Below are 13,911 nucleotides of genomic sequence, written 5' to 3' on the forward strand. Positions count from 1 at the left end.
CAGTGAGTTGGTTAGTTGTTATACAGAGCTGTGGGATATGCACCAAAGGCCTGATTCTCTCAGGGCTGTTCTACACTAAAGAATTAGGTTGGCATAACTACATTACTCAGGGCTGTGAAAAATGTCATGCCCTGTGCTATGTAATTAAGCCAACCTGAGCCCCGGTGCAGACACTGTCAACTTAGCTACCATCTGTTGGAGAAATGAATTTATTACAGTGATGGGAAAACCCCTTCTTCACTGTACTAAGTATCTACACTCCAACACCGCAGCTGTGCCACAGTAGTGTTTCTAGTGTAGACATACCCTCAGTCTCTAGATGTTAGATAACCATTTATATAACCCTGGAAAGTGAGGCTAAAATGCTACCAAATCAGAATGGTAGCTTTTTACACCCACTTTGCACAACTGTAAATGACTACATAATAGGCAGAACAATGCAGAATCAATCCCAGGTACATCTTCACTAGGAAAAGAAAGGTGTGTTGTAAACTCATTTTAGCAAAGGCATGATAACTGACACATGGTAAAATCCTAGTGAAGATGATGCCCTTTCAGCTTTTACATGAGTTAGTAGATCAAATGGATGAGTATGGAATCTAAGGTTTACTTCAACCTGTTAATTCATGTGAAAACTACAAACTGCCTTGTCTGCACTAGGATTTTACTTTGTGTCAGTTACCACGTATTACCTAACACAAGTTAAACACATACCCTTTTTCCTAGTGAAGACAAGACTTAAGATGAAAAAAAAAAAAAAAGGTCAATCCATTCCTTCCCCTGCCCACAAAAGATATTATCTATACTATATTTAACTCACCTTAACTGATTACCAATTACCTGGTTATTTAATGCATTTTCATATGTTAGTATAGACACTCCACAAATGTTTGTTCCAAGACTGTGACGGGGCAGAGCGGCCTCGCACTGGCACCACAGGGGTTAACCCTTCCTTCCTAGCAGAGGAAGTCCCGCCCCAGAAGCTCTGCTGGGCAGTCTCCAACTGGAGAACAGGTATAAAAGCCTGCAGAGCTGCTCAGTCTGAGCGGACTGCCATAAGGGAGGGAGGCACACTGCCAGCTCCCGAGGAGGGTCAGCTGGAGCACCAGGATCCGGAGGCCAGCCAAGCCGGGATGCACCCTGATACCCAGACGGAGGACGTCACAGGAGGGGAACAGACCGGAGCATCCCCCGAAGCAGAGAACCTGGCGTTTATGGTAGGAAGTGACCCAGGGGAGCTTTAGAGGCAAACAGCATTAGAGCCACACAGACACTCGGCGTGTTGCGGGCAGATCCCCCCCGAGCTGGTGGCAAGGGGAGCTTGCCACTACCAGGGCCCTGGGTCGGGACCCGGTGGAGAGGGCAGGCCCGGGTCCCCCTACCACTCACCCGCACCATGGGAATCCTATGGACTCTGGCTGCTAGGCCGCACTACCCCACTTGCAAGGGGGATTGTATAGACTCTGGCCATTAGATGGCACTGCTCCAAAGTGTGGAGAGATTTATATGAATTCTGGCCACTGGGCCAAACTGCCCCGACATGTGGGGTGAGTTACCTGGACTCCAGCCAATAGGCTGCACTACCTCACCGTCCAAGGGTGATTGTGTGGAAGGAGGCCACTAGGCCGCAACCGGAGACCGCAACAGAGAGATGGGCATGGGAACGGGAACCGGGTAGGGGCGAGGTTCCAACACCCCATCCCACCCCTGCCACAAAGGGGCATAAATGTTTGTGGTTTATCCTAGGGCTATTTTTGGAAACCTTGATTGTAATTAGATTACTTATAGAGAGAGTAATTTGTCATTTATCTATTTACAGAGAACACTAAATACAAAAATGAAATATACTCACACTCCACCAATGACACGTATTGATCCAATTCCCTGGAAATCCTCATCACTTCTAAAGAGTGCTGGGACAGTATCAATGTTTCCAGAAAGCTCTTTGGCCCATCCTCCAAAATGTTTTCTCTCATATATTAATATCTGGAGAATGTGGTTTGAAACAATGTATTTAGTACTTTAACTTTTAGTAATCTTAAATTTGACACATATAGTGCAGCATTGCCCAGGAATGCAATTTTTTTCTCAGCAGCCACCGTGGTGGAAATTCTGTGCAGTGCCTTCTGAGCCCTCCCGATTGCAGGTTGCTCTAGGGTCTGGAGAAGCCCTGGTATGATTTTGACAGCCTTAGCAGGCTGTCTAATGGCTTGTCTACACAGGAAAATTTACCAGTATAGTTATACCAATGTAATTATATCACTATAACTGCCTGTGTGGACACCTATACCTGAACAAGAGTGGCCACATGTGGAGTTATACCAGTATAACTAAAACAGTACAGTTACTCTGATACAATTTTCCATGTGAGAAGCCCTAAGTAAAGGCAGCTTCCCCAGGCCACTTAGAATCTCTGCAGTGCTGCTAGCCCCAGCATGCCCCTCCCAGGCTGCCTATACTGAGGCTTGCAAGAGTGTTCGCAGAGAGCAATCTTACGACTATGTTCCTCAAATCCTGTGCTGTGGAAATTCTCTCAAAGCTGGATCTGGGGCTCTTAGAGCTCCTTTATGCTACTCCAGCCCTTTTCATTCAGTGTAAAGAAGCAAGCGGGGGTGAGAATCTCACCCCATATATTTAAAATCCATGAAATACTCTAGATTCATAGAGTTTCATTAGAGCTGAGTGATAATGAGACACCATAAGCCTGATCCAGCATAAAATATCCAAAGCCTTCCCAGCCAAGCAATCTGTGGCTGATAGACATGAATAGAGGAACAGGACAGCCTCCATTGGACGTACAGTTAAAAAAAACAAACCAAACAAACAAAAAAACCCTATCAGAATTTGTTGGATTTGAAGAGCTGCCTCAGTGCAGGAAAATTCTATGGGTTCCTTACCTCTTGCATTGCACAGTTCCTCATTCTGGATTCACGTGTTCACCCTTCACCAGCGTCACATGCACTGTGTGCTGGAGTAACTCCCTTTTACGGGTATGGCTCTGGCATGCAAATGGCCAGGCCACAGACCTTTTTTTTTAATAAGTTAACTGGGGCCATATATGTTTCTGTGAGGAACTGCAAGGGGTAGAGCAAAAGCAAAGAAAAACGTTTCTGGCCTCCCTTCCCACCCTCCAACTGGACTCCAATCTCACACACACACACACCAATGTGCTCCAGAAGATGGGCCCTCCCTATCATGATTTGACTCTTGCAGTGGGGGTGGGAAGAGGTGGAGAGGAGAGAGTGTATTTCCTTTCTCTTATTTTTCCAATGTGGTGAAGTAGACATTTGATTTACAGAGGTCCTTTGTTCACTGATGCCTGTGGATGTGTCAACCAGGAGAAACTCACTTCAGACTATACTTCCTTTAAAATTCTTCTACAGATAACTGACATTCAGTTTTCTTGGAAAAAAAATCCTGCCACAGCTTTTATGTCTCTCAAAGCACATGTAACTCCTGGGCTGTGTAGCATCACAGAATTTTTTTAGGAAGCGGACAGATGCAGAATGCCTAATCTAAAATTCCACAGACAATAGAGAAGAGGTATATCCCTCACTAAGAAAAGGTAGTAGTCTTAAATCAGGGTCTCTCTGTGACAGAATCTTTTACTGGCAGCATGCTCGGTACTTACCTTAACATTCATAGGCATTTGTACCTTTAGTCCACCCTAAGATATAAAATATATAAATAATTACATAAAATCTGAAATTTATTTCCATATGTGTACATTTTATAACCCTAGAGAAGTATGCAGTTCTTGCAGCTATACTAGATAATTCTAGTCTGTGTTGAATCTAATTGACATTTAAATACATTGATAATTCACAAAACCAAGGAACACCTATAAAAATGATCTACAAAATTAGAATGTTTAAAAATAATAATAAAAAAATAAAATAAAACCAATAAAAATAAATGAATAAAAAAACCAAAATACTTTATACATGTTTGTCTTTACTTGCACTACAGATCCAAGTATTTACTACTTATGTCATTCACTTATACTACTGATCAGATTAAAAAATATTAAAGTAACTTTTAAAACTGTACCACATATTTTACAAGTTTTCTTAAAGCAGTAGGGATCGTATACCAAAAATTTATTTATATCAAAACTTATTTCACCAGAACACAGGCTGAAGGGTAAATTCCCAGGAATGAGAACAATGTAAGCCATCTGTGAAGGGAGACACAACATGGCACAATGTTCCAGCTCTGGAAACAGTAGTCAAGGATTGTTGTAATCCGTCAACATATTTGGAGAACAGGGGAGAGATTTTCAAAGGCACAATTGGAAGGCAGGTGGACAACTCACACTGACTTTCAGTGGGAGCTGGGCATGTAACTGTCCCTTGTAGTTTTAAAAATCTCCCTTTGGAATCTTTATGTACACATTAAAGCTATGTGCCATTGTATCTGTATCCATCCCTTTCCATGTTTATATCCACATGCTGTCCACCAAAGGAGTATTAGGCTGCCTGTGTATCAAGATTGCTATGCAATGCATAGTCACAGGAGGACTACCAAGCAGTTTACATCTGTTCTTTCTTCTTCTGACCTGGCACCTGCAGCAGATTCTAGCTGTACCAGTATGCAAAGGTTTTCTGAAGAACCTTTTATAACCAGTTGTTGTTGGTTCCAACAAAAACTGCACAACTCTAAAGGCACAACTTTTGGTCTTATTTAAAGAGGCACTTAATCCTCAACCTCTTGACACAAGTTCTTTTACTAAGGTGTCCTATGGCATTTATCAGGTGTTCCTCTCTGACTTGAGCATTCCCAAAGCTCTGGAAGTTTGCATTGAAAAGAAAATAGGAAGAATATTATACCTCTATAGAAATTTGCTGTCACAATCTGCACTGTCAATGTGTTGCAACATCACAGTTCATCACCACCACATCCAAACTGCAGATGGACCAAAAACACAGAACTGGATCCGAATTTTGTATCTATAATAGACCACACCTACAGTCTACATCCAAAAACTCCTAAACATGGGGAATATGAAATCCCAAATTTAACTTTCCCAAATCTTGGACTGCTCTGATTTGACCCACTTGAAAGAGGTATGAGCTGCAAACACGCACCTATCTCTTCTCCCAGTGCCAAGTAATACAGCCTTCCCAGACTTATTTTGGAGCTCTAAATGTGCAGATGTGGGAGCGTAGCAACTTTTCAGATGAATGGCAAACGCACTGTAATACATCACTGCATGACATGTACGTTACAAATGCAAAAATCTCTAAAAAACTGTAAAGAGAATATTCAACTCAAAGTTATCTTTAGACTAAATCATTAAATGGGGTGCATCATTCAGAGAATCACAACGTCCTCACCATTTTTAGGGGACGCAGAGATTTCACATCTGCTGCAGAAATTTCAGATAGTGAGTTGCCTTCTTCCAAAACTATCATCTCTCCCTTGTAATTAAGGTCTGAATAGGCAAGCCATCTGAAGCAATAAGAGAAAAAATGACTTATTTAAAACAATTAAATATGTTAAGAGTGTACATTCTTTTCTTGATTGTATCCATCAGGGCTAGACAATATGCACCAGATACATAAAGTATCTTAACTACAAAATATATTTAAACATTAGGATTTTGAATGTGTTGCAACAATCTTAGAAAATTAATTTAAGATTCCTTCAATGTCTAATCCAGAAGAAATAAGACAAGAAAACATCTGTCACTTATCATAAAAGGCCATCTTGTTACACTGTGAATAAGCAAAACCTAAAGATTACTACTGATGACTACAAATATCTGGAGACCAACACCGGCATCAAAATTGACCATGAACTGATGATTCAAAATAAGATCGAAATCTTTGCATTGACTCCACTGGGCTTTGCATCAGACTTATTAGAATATGTTCATTCACTACATTTATTCAAAACTAGGAGCTCCTATTTTGATATTAAGATCCTTGAAGCATGGCTCCCTCCTTCAGACTGTCATGTCAAAAGGAAGCGTGTGTGTAAGGGTGAGATGGGGGAAAGACTAGGTGGGTTATAGTGGGTAGGATATGAGACTAGTGGACAGTGATGAAGAATGGAGGTGGGGGCTTATATGCACGTGGAGTATCAAGTGCTTAAAACTTGCTATCTAGAAAACTGTAAGCAATCAAAAATTACTGTAGATAAGACACTTTTCTCCTTTCCTCATAGCTTTAAAACTCATATTCTAATTTTTTTTTCCAAACTTCACAAAAAAATTCTGCCTGGGGATCAGAAGTTGCATGTGAAGCTTCAAGGAAGCTGGATTCATAATGGGAAGCTAGCTTCAACCCTAACCATTGAGTGACTCCTATCACTCCATAATGATCCTGGAAAAGAGGAAAACATCTCACTCTAGAACAAAAGGACCTGGAAGTTCTATGCACCGACCTGACAAACTTATTTCCTTTGCTAAACACACAAAGTGCTGGACTGGTGAGGGAGTCTGGATTTGGATCATATTGCATAGCCCTTCTGACTAACCACACAGAAAGTAAGGGTACAGTTGCCACTTCAGGAGTGCTTAAGTGAGGCAGTATTTGTTTTCTGGAATTCACTCACAGTGTTATGCTTTTAACAGTGTGGTTGGGTAAAAGGACACTACTGGTCTCCAGTGAACAAGAAGTTGACTCTAGCTGAGCTTCCTCCTCTACTTATACAGGTGGTCAAGGAAAGGTCTACAAGGGGAATAGAGGGAGAATGCCATTGAGAGAGAGTCAAGCTGCACACCAAGGAATCATAGAACTGGGCTGAAATTTAAACTAGGGAGTCTATGTTAACTTATTTTTATAAATACCATGCCTTTAGAAAAATCCTTTTGGACTGCAAGTGTTTTTTCCTGCTATGTCATTCCACCAGCTTGCAAACTACTAGTAAAGAACTCCAATACTCACACTCCTGACTTGACAATTATGTAAAAGGTGCTTTCAACATCCAGTTCTTCTAAATTGGCAACTGCACTCTGTATGCAGACAGGAAACCCCTCTGTGCCAGCTTGTGGGCAAAACTCTATTTCTGGAATGCTGCAATCCTGCAGAAACAAATTAGACTGTAAAGGTTATTTACATTTGGAAAGTTTGCCAGTACTGCTAGAAATACAGGTCCTTCCTTTTAAAGCTATGTTTATTTCCATTTTTTTTTCTTAACACAGTAACTTTGGGTTCTACAGAACAATACAACTTTTTAAAAATTAAGGCTGGAATTTTCAGAGTCCTAAAAGAGTTCCACTGACTTTCCATGGGAGTTTAGCACCTAACTCTCTCGTGGGCTCCTTTGAAAATCTCAGCCTAAATATGCTTTTATTAAATTGTATTTACCAACAGAAGAAGCTATATATACAGTATTTCTGACTTCTCAGTTTAACAACTTTATGCACTATAAGGTGGGTAGAAAGCTGGCTAAATTGTCGGGCTCAACGGGTAGCGATCAATGGCTCCATGTCTAGTTGGCAGCCGGTATCAAGTGGAGTGCCCCAAGGGTCGGTCCTGGGGCCGGTTTTATTCAATATCTTCATAAATGATCTGGAGGATGATGTGGATTGCACTCTCAGCAAATTTGCGGATGATACTAAACTGGGAGGAGTGGTAGATACGCTGGAGGGGAGGGATAGGATACAGAAGGACCTAGACCAATTGGAAGATTGGGCCAAAAGGAATCTGATGAGGTTCAATAAGGATAAGTGCAGGGTCCTGCACTTAGGACGGAAGAACCCAATGCACAGCTACAGACTAGGGACCGAATGGCTAGGCAGCAGTTCTGCAGAAAAGGACCTAGGGGTGACAGTGGACGAGAAGCTGGATATGAGTCAGCAGTGTGCCCTTGTTGCCAAGAAGGCCAATGGCATTTTGGGATGTATAAGTAGGGGCATAGCGAGCAGATCGAGGGACGTGATCGTTCCCCTCTATTCGACATTGGTGAGGCCTCATCTGGAGTACTGTGTCCAGTTTTGGGCCCCACACTTCAAGAAGGATGTGGATAAATTGGAGAGAGTCCAGCGAAGGGCAACAAAAATGATTAGGGGACTGGAACACGTGAGTTATGAGGAGAGGCTGAGGGAGCTGGGATTGTTTAGCCTGCAGAAGAGAAGAATGAGGGGGGATTTGATAGCTGCTTTCAACTACCTGAAAGGGGGTTCCAAAGAGGATGGCTCTAGACTGTTCTCAATGGTAGCAGATGACAGAACGAGGAGTAATGGTCTCAAGTTGCAGTGGGGAAGGTTTAGATTGGATATTAGGAAAAACTTTTTCACTAAGAGGGTGGTGAAACACTGGAATGCGTTACCTAGGGAGGTGGTAGAATCTCCTTCCTTAGAGGTTTTTAAGGTCAGGCTTGACAAAGCCCTGGCTGGGATGATTTAACTGGGAATTGGTCCTGCTTTGAGCAGGGGGTTGGACTAGATGACCTTCTGGGGTCCCTTCCAACCCTGATATTCTATGATTCTATGATGAAAACATTGAAATCAACTGGTTGTGATATTACACTATTTTCTTTTTGCTACATTTGGATTCAATGGTGCTTTCTAATTTTCTATAATAAGTATTCATTTAAGAATGGCACACACATACATGGCTCCTTTTCAGTATCATATAAATTAGGTAATTATGACTGTGTGTAGAGTTACATTAAATATGTCTAAAATAAAATACACCATTAACTACACAGTTTACAATTGGGCATGCTTATTGATGAGCAGTATAATGCTTAGTGTATAATAATTTAAATCAATAAAGGAAAAAAGATTCCAGATTTAATATTACATGCAAACCCAGATCCCAATTCAGGAAAGAATTGAAGCATATGGTTATGTCCATCTTTATTTCAGGAGGGGCACGTATTCAACTTCAACCATGAGTAACTCTTGGATTTCACTGGAATTGAAGGGTGTACTTACACCTCCTGAATAAGGATGTTTTCCTGGAACGAGGCCCCAATTATAATTGCTTTAGAAATTTATTTAGGATTGCCTGTTATTAAGTTTTGCAATGCATATGGCTTACCCCCCCAAATTGTGTAAATTCAATTTTATGTCACTTTAAATAAAAGGGAAGCATTCCAGAGAAAGGCAAAGAAAGTGAAAGCCAAAACAAATGTTTCCAGTGCCAGGTAGCTACCTAATGCTTTTTCTTTATACAGTACATGTTAAGATGGGGGCACTAGGATTTTATCACTGGTGCTCCTATCCATTACCCTATCAGCTCTGGTTAAGAGCTTGCCAAGTCTCTCAGTTCTTCCCAAGAAATGTGCAGAGACTGTCTTTAACTATGGTAATTTCAACACCGATATAAAATGTAGCATCAGTGGTGTTCTTTCTTTCTTTTTTTTTTTTTTTAAAAAAAACACAGCTTTTGACACACTACAGCTCAATGTAAAGTTTCCTTTTAGGCCCTGATTCAGCAAAGCAGTTAAGCACTGAAGTGAAAGGGAGTTAACTACTCTTAGAATACAGATATTCAGGTCTGCCTGTAAAGGCCTATACTTTAAGAACTTAGGTGTATTTTTATCACTTAGCTAGTTACAGAGCTGCAAAAACAAAAAATTAATCACAGTCCACCTGTGTATGGACCTTCTTTCAATAGGACAGTCTGAGGCCTTGTTCTTAGGCTAAGGCCTTTGGCTATGCAGCAGGGGCAGCCATAAGCTGGGAAGCGTATTGTCACATCCTCATATTCCAAATCAGTCACATCAAAATAACATGGTATTGGGCTGTTAGGAAGATGATCCTGTCCTGATCATGCCCATCACAACCAGATAAAGAAACAGATCTTAAGATGGTTAAAGAAAACTTAGTTTGATAGCATCCTGTCTGGCAAGAAATCACTTCTCAATGGTTGTGGTTCTGAAACCCTCATTTCTGTATTGTTTTATTTTTATGGCCCCCACTTTTCTATTGTTAATCTGCCTGGTTCTCTAATTGTTTCTGTCTGCTGTATAATTAATTTTCTAGGTGTAAGTTAATTAGGGTAGTGGGATATAATTGGTTAGAGAATCATGTTACAATATGTTAGGATTGGTTAGTTAAATTTCAGTAAAATGATTGGTTAAGGTATAGCTGATATTACTACTATATAAACTCAGGTCAAACAGGAAGTGGAGGGGAAATTGGAATTATGCTAGCTGGCACGGAGGGGGGATGGGAACAGGGACACAGGCAAGGCTCTGCCTTGTCAGAGCTGGGAACAGAACACTGGGGAACAGACTCTATTGGCGTATAGAAATAAGCCCAACTGGTGTGAAGGGCTTTGGAATATGTTTGCTTAGAAAGTAACCCCAATAAACATTGCATTGTTTGCACTTCAGACTTCTGGTCTTTTGCTGTTTGCTGTCTATGTGACAAGAATCAGGGAAGTGGGAGGGTTGAGGGAAAGCCCTCTAATAATTACATGGTTTAAAAGTTTAGCATGTGTTTAAATGCTTTGCTCAGCCTAGATCATCAAGGGTGAAATCCTCTCCCCTGCTCTGAACCTGTAATCCAAGTGGCATAAAGGGGCCCTAAAAGCCCTGGATCAGAGTGCGGAGAATTCCCCAGGCACAACAGCAGAAGTAAAGCTGTTCTCTGAGGACCCTCTCACAAGCATAGGAGGCAAGAGGAGTGGGAACAACACTACAGAGACTTCAGGCATCTTGTGGCCCACGGGCCAAGGAGGGGCTGATGTAACTTGGACAGCCCCGCAGGGTTATCTAAATTAAGGATGGCCAACCTGTGGCTCCGGAGCAACATGTGGCTCTTCAGAAGTTAATATGAGGCTCCTTGTACAGGCACCGACTCTGGGGCTGGAGCTACAAGCGCCAACTTTCCAATGTGCCGGGGGGAGGGGTGGTGCTCACTGCTCAACCCCTAGCTCTGCCCCCACTCCACCCCTTCCCGCTCCCTTCCCTGAGCCTGCAGTGCCCTCACTCCTCCCCCCACCCACCAGAGCCCCCTGCATGCCATGAAACAGCTGATAGGGAGGGAGGGGGAGGTGCTGGGAGCAGGGGGCACTGCTGACTTTTTACTGTGGCTCTTTGGCAATGTACATTGGTAAATTCTGGCTCCTTCTCAGGCTCAGGTTGGCCACCCCTAAATTATGTCAGGGACTGTTTCAGCCTCCAGAGAAGCCTAGGATCAGGATGTATCTCAATTGTAGAGCACAGAACCTCTCCCCAGGATTGAAAGGCTCTTAATAGGTTCCACTGAGGCAGTAACAAATTATCCAAAAATAAACAGAAGTCTCTCTTGCTGGTGCACAAAGTTATTTTGATAGTTATTGAACTGTCAGCAATAAAGTAGCAATTCTGGTAAAATTACTTCAGAGAAACGTGAAGTCACTTTCCCCAAGAGGCCCACAGTACAGTAACATAATACATTAGCAATGCTCTCTCACACAATCACATTTCCTTTGTATTGTACCTAGCAAACAATGCACAGTATTTGTTTTCAGCCATAAAAGACTGCAACACTATGCTTTTGTATCAGAAGATCAAAACCAGAAAGATATTGTAGCAAATTGCCAGCACAATACTACCTTATAGAAAATTGCTAAGGAAATGCTGCACATGCCTCTGGCTCTAAATATACTGCTGAGCAGGTAAAAAAGTCCAATTTGTAGTTCACATGAGTATGTGCATATGATACAGCCACAATGAAGAGATATTTTCTAAGGCTCATGTTTTCTGCTATAATCTGTATATTTTGTAATCCAGGCTTTCAAAGTTTGCTTGTCTGTGATTTTCCTAATGAATTAGGCAGTAACTGCTTAAGGTACAAGAAAATATCCCTCTTTCCTTCCTTCCCTCTCCTCCTTATATATCATATACTGTTTATACATATATGACTTTAGCCTATACAACATGCACCCATATTCTGGAATCAAACAATTCAGTTTTTGTTAAGAAAATTAGAACTTTCTACCATAAAATTCAAGAGAGAATTATGCCAAAAATAATTTTCAGCAAGCATAATACAGTGATTACATGGTGAGAAAGGTGGAGAAATGAGGTATTTTTAACTGCACAGACACAGTATCTCATATGAGTCAATATTTGTTTTGTTTCAGTTTACCTAAGGAGCATCATTCTAAAGTTGATGCTTGGAATGAGTCTATATGCTTCTTATTATTCTTTTGGAAATGCTTCTAGATTTGTTTTTAGTTTTAGCGCTCATCAAAAGCGCTCCACTGACAGCACTAAAGACTGGAATAATATAGTTCTTCACAAAGAAGGTGAAGCCCAAGCAGGGGCAGTGCAAGCTCCCTAATTTTGTCTTGGTGTCCGTCCAGCCTGACTTGGAGGCCCATAAACTTGACCTCTCTACTAATTATGATGATGTTTTTGCGAACTGCACCAATTCCTTTCACAGTAACTTGTGGTCATGACCAAAAGCAATTAACACATCAATTTTTAAAGGTAATAAAATTTGAGCAAACAATATGTAATTTTAATTTTACACACGCAATTTTATTATGCAAGTCAATGGGATTAGGCTCATAAGGGCTCAAATCACTTAGGAAAATGAGATTTAGGCTCCTAATCAGTTAGACATTGCAAAACTGATCTCAGCAACACATACATATCTTTAAAAATCTAGGCCTAGGTTACAAACTGTGCCCTGATTTACACCCAATGGATGAAATTCTGTGTTGTAATAAGTTGGTCCCCTAGAAGCCAAACAAGTTTCATCTGTTTATTTGGGGGATGAAGTTAGCCCACTGACCTCAGAGCAAGGTAAAATTTATCCTTAGGTGTTATTATACAAGATACATATTACATCTTTGCAAATATATACCCATACTGTACCATAGTTTATATATTTTAAATATGTGGACATTAGATCAGTAAATATTTGCCCTGGGATAATCAGATCTGCCTGAACAAACTTATTTAGCAGGCAGCATTACTTACTGAAACTTCAGTAAGACTTTTAATTAAACCAGTCTTTACAAAACAAAATCTCCAAAAATGTGATAATTTGGAGGTTAAGAACCAGTACCTCCTATCTGAACCCCTTCAAATTTCAGATACCTGAATGCAAATCCATCACCACACTTGGTTTCAGGTCAGATACAAAACTGAAAAAAAAGTTTGTTTTCCAATTTATGGTCATATGGAACCAAAATCATGCAAGAACCATTATTTTACTGAGATGTCAGGTCAGAATAGTAGAAACCTTACATGAACAGCTTATCTTGGTGAAATTTTTATCATTTGGAGCTGATATAACCTTGGAATATTCCAACCATATTATACCTAAAATCTAGCTATTATGACAAGTTTGAAGCTGAAGCAGTCTAAACCAAATCTGGGTCTGATCACCACACCTCCTTAAATCCTCTCTAATTTCTTTTTATATAAATCTGATAGATACAAAATAATCTCCAGGGATATTCCACTTTGTTACTGTAAAAATCACGAAAACATTATAGTTTGCTACTTAATAAATTGAGATTTAGTAAAGGGCACATCCTTGTGCAAACGCAATTATTTCCAAATATAAATGATAGGTGGGCATTTCTGCCTGCTGGGGTCATGTTACTAAGGCACAGGAAAAAAAAAAAAGAGTTAAACGGAGAGAAAGACATCACTGAATAGTGGTGTTCATTTGCCGTGGTAATGAGTGCTGTCTAAGTGCTTCAGGGAGCACCACTCTCTATTCCTCTCTGCCTTTAACATTAAACATCTTCAAGGTGCCATGACTGTTTCTCTTCTCTTCTCCTCTCCTCCCCACCATCACCATTCTGGGGCTAGATTGCTTCCTCCATGGTTCCATAGGAGCAACAAACTGCTGCTTCCCTCCTCAGGATCTTTAGGGACCACCAGAAAAGGCAACTCCTTTCTTCAATCTGGAAAGTGGTTCAGGGAATATCCAAACCAACCCTCAGAGAATAGGGACTTCTGAAACAGTCCTATTCCCACTGGCAGCAGGTTTACTACAAAGCAGGC

The 13,911-nt window shown here is 41.0% G+C and overlaps 1 protein-coding gene across 7 annotated transcripts in view; it reads right to left on the reverse strand.

The window, feature by feature from the left end:
• CRYBG3 (crystallin beta-gamma domain containing 3) overlaps positions 1 to 13,911 on the reverse strand; it is a 145,481-nt gene that overhangs the window by 43,202 nt on the left and 88,368 nt on the right. For all 7 annotated transcript variants that reach the window (XR_012154202.2, XR_012154203.2, XR_012154199.2 and 4 more), the window contains exons 8-11: positions 6,891 to 7,027; positions 5,337 to 5,451; positions 3,632 to 3,667; positions 1,853 to 1,986 (exon numbers count right to left, since the gene is read on the reverse strand). Coding sequence is in view for 3 of the 7 variants with exons in the window: in XM_073305192.2 (XP_073161293.2) it covers positions 1,853 to 1,986; positions 3,632 to 3,667; positions 5,337 to 5,451; positions 6,891 to 7,027 (422 nt within the window). In the remaining 4 variants the exon portion in view is untranslated. The remainder of the gene's footprint in view (positions 1 to 1,852; positions 1,987 to 3,631; positions 3,668 to 5,336; positions 5,452 to 6,890; positions 7,028 to 13,911) is intronic.

This window comes from Lepidochelys kempii, chromosome 1 (assembly GCF_965140285.1).
Source record: "Lepidochelys kempii isolate rLepKem1 chromosome 1, rLepKem1.hap1, whole genome shotgun sequence".
Taxonomy (NCBI): domain Eukaryota; kingdom Metazoa; phylum Chordata; order Testudines; family Cheloniidae; genus Lepidochelys; species Lepidochelys kempii.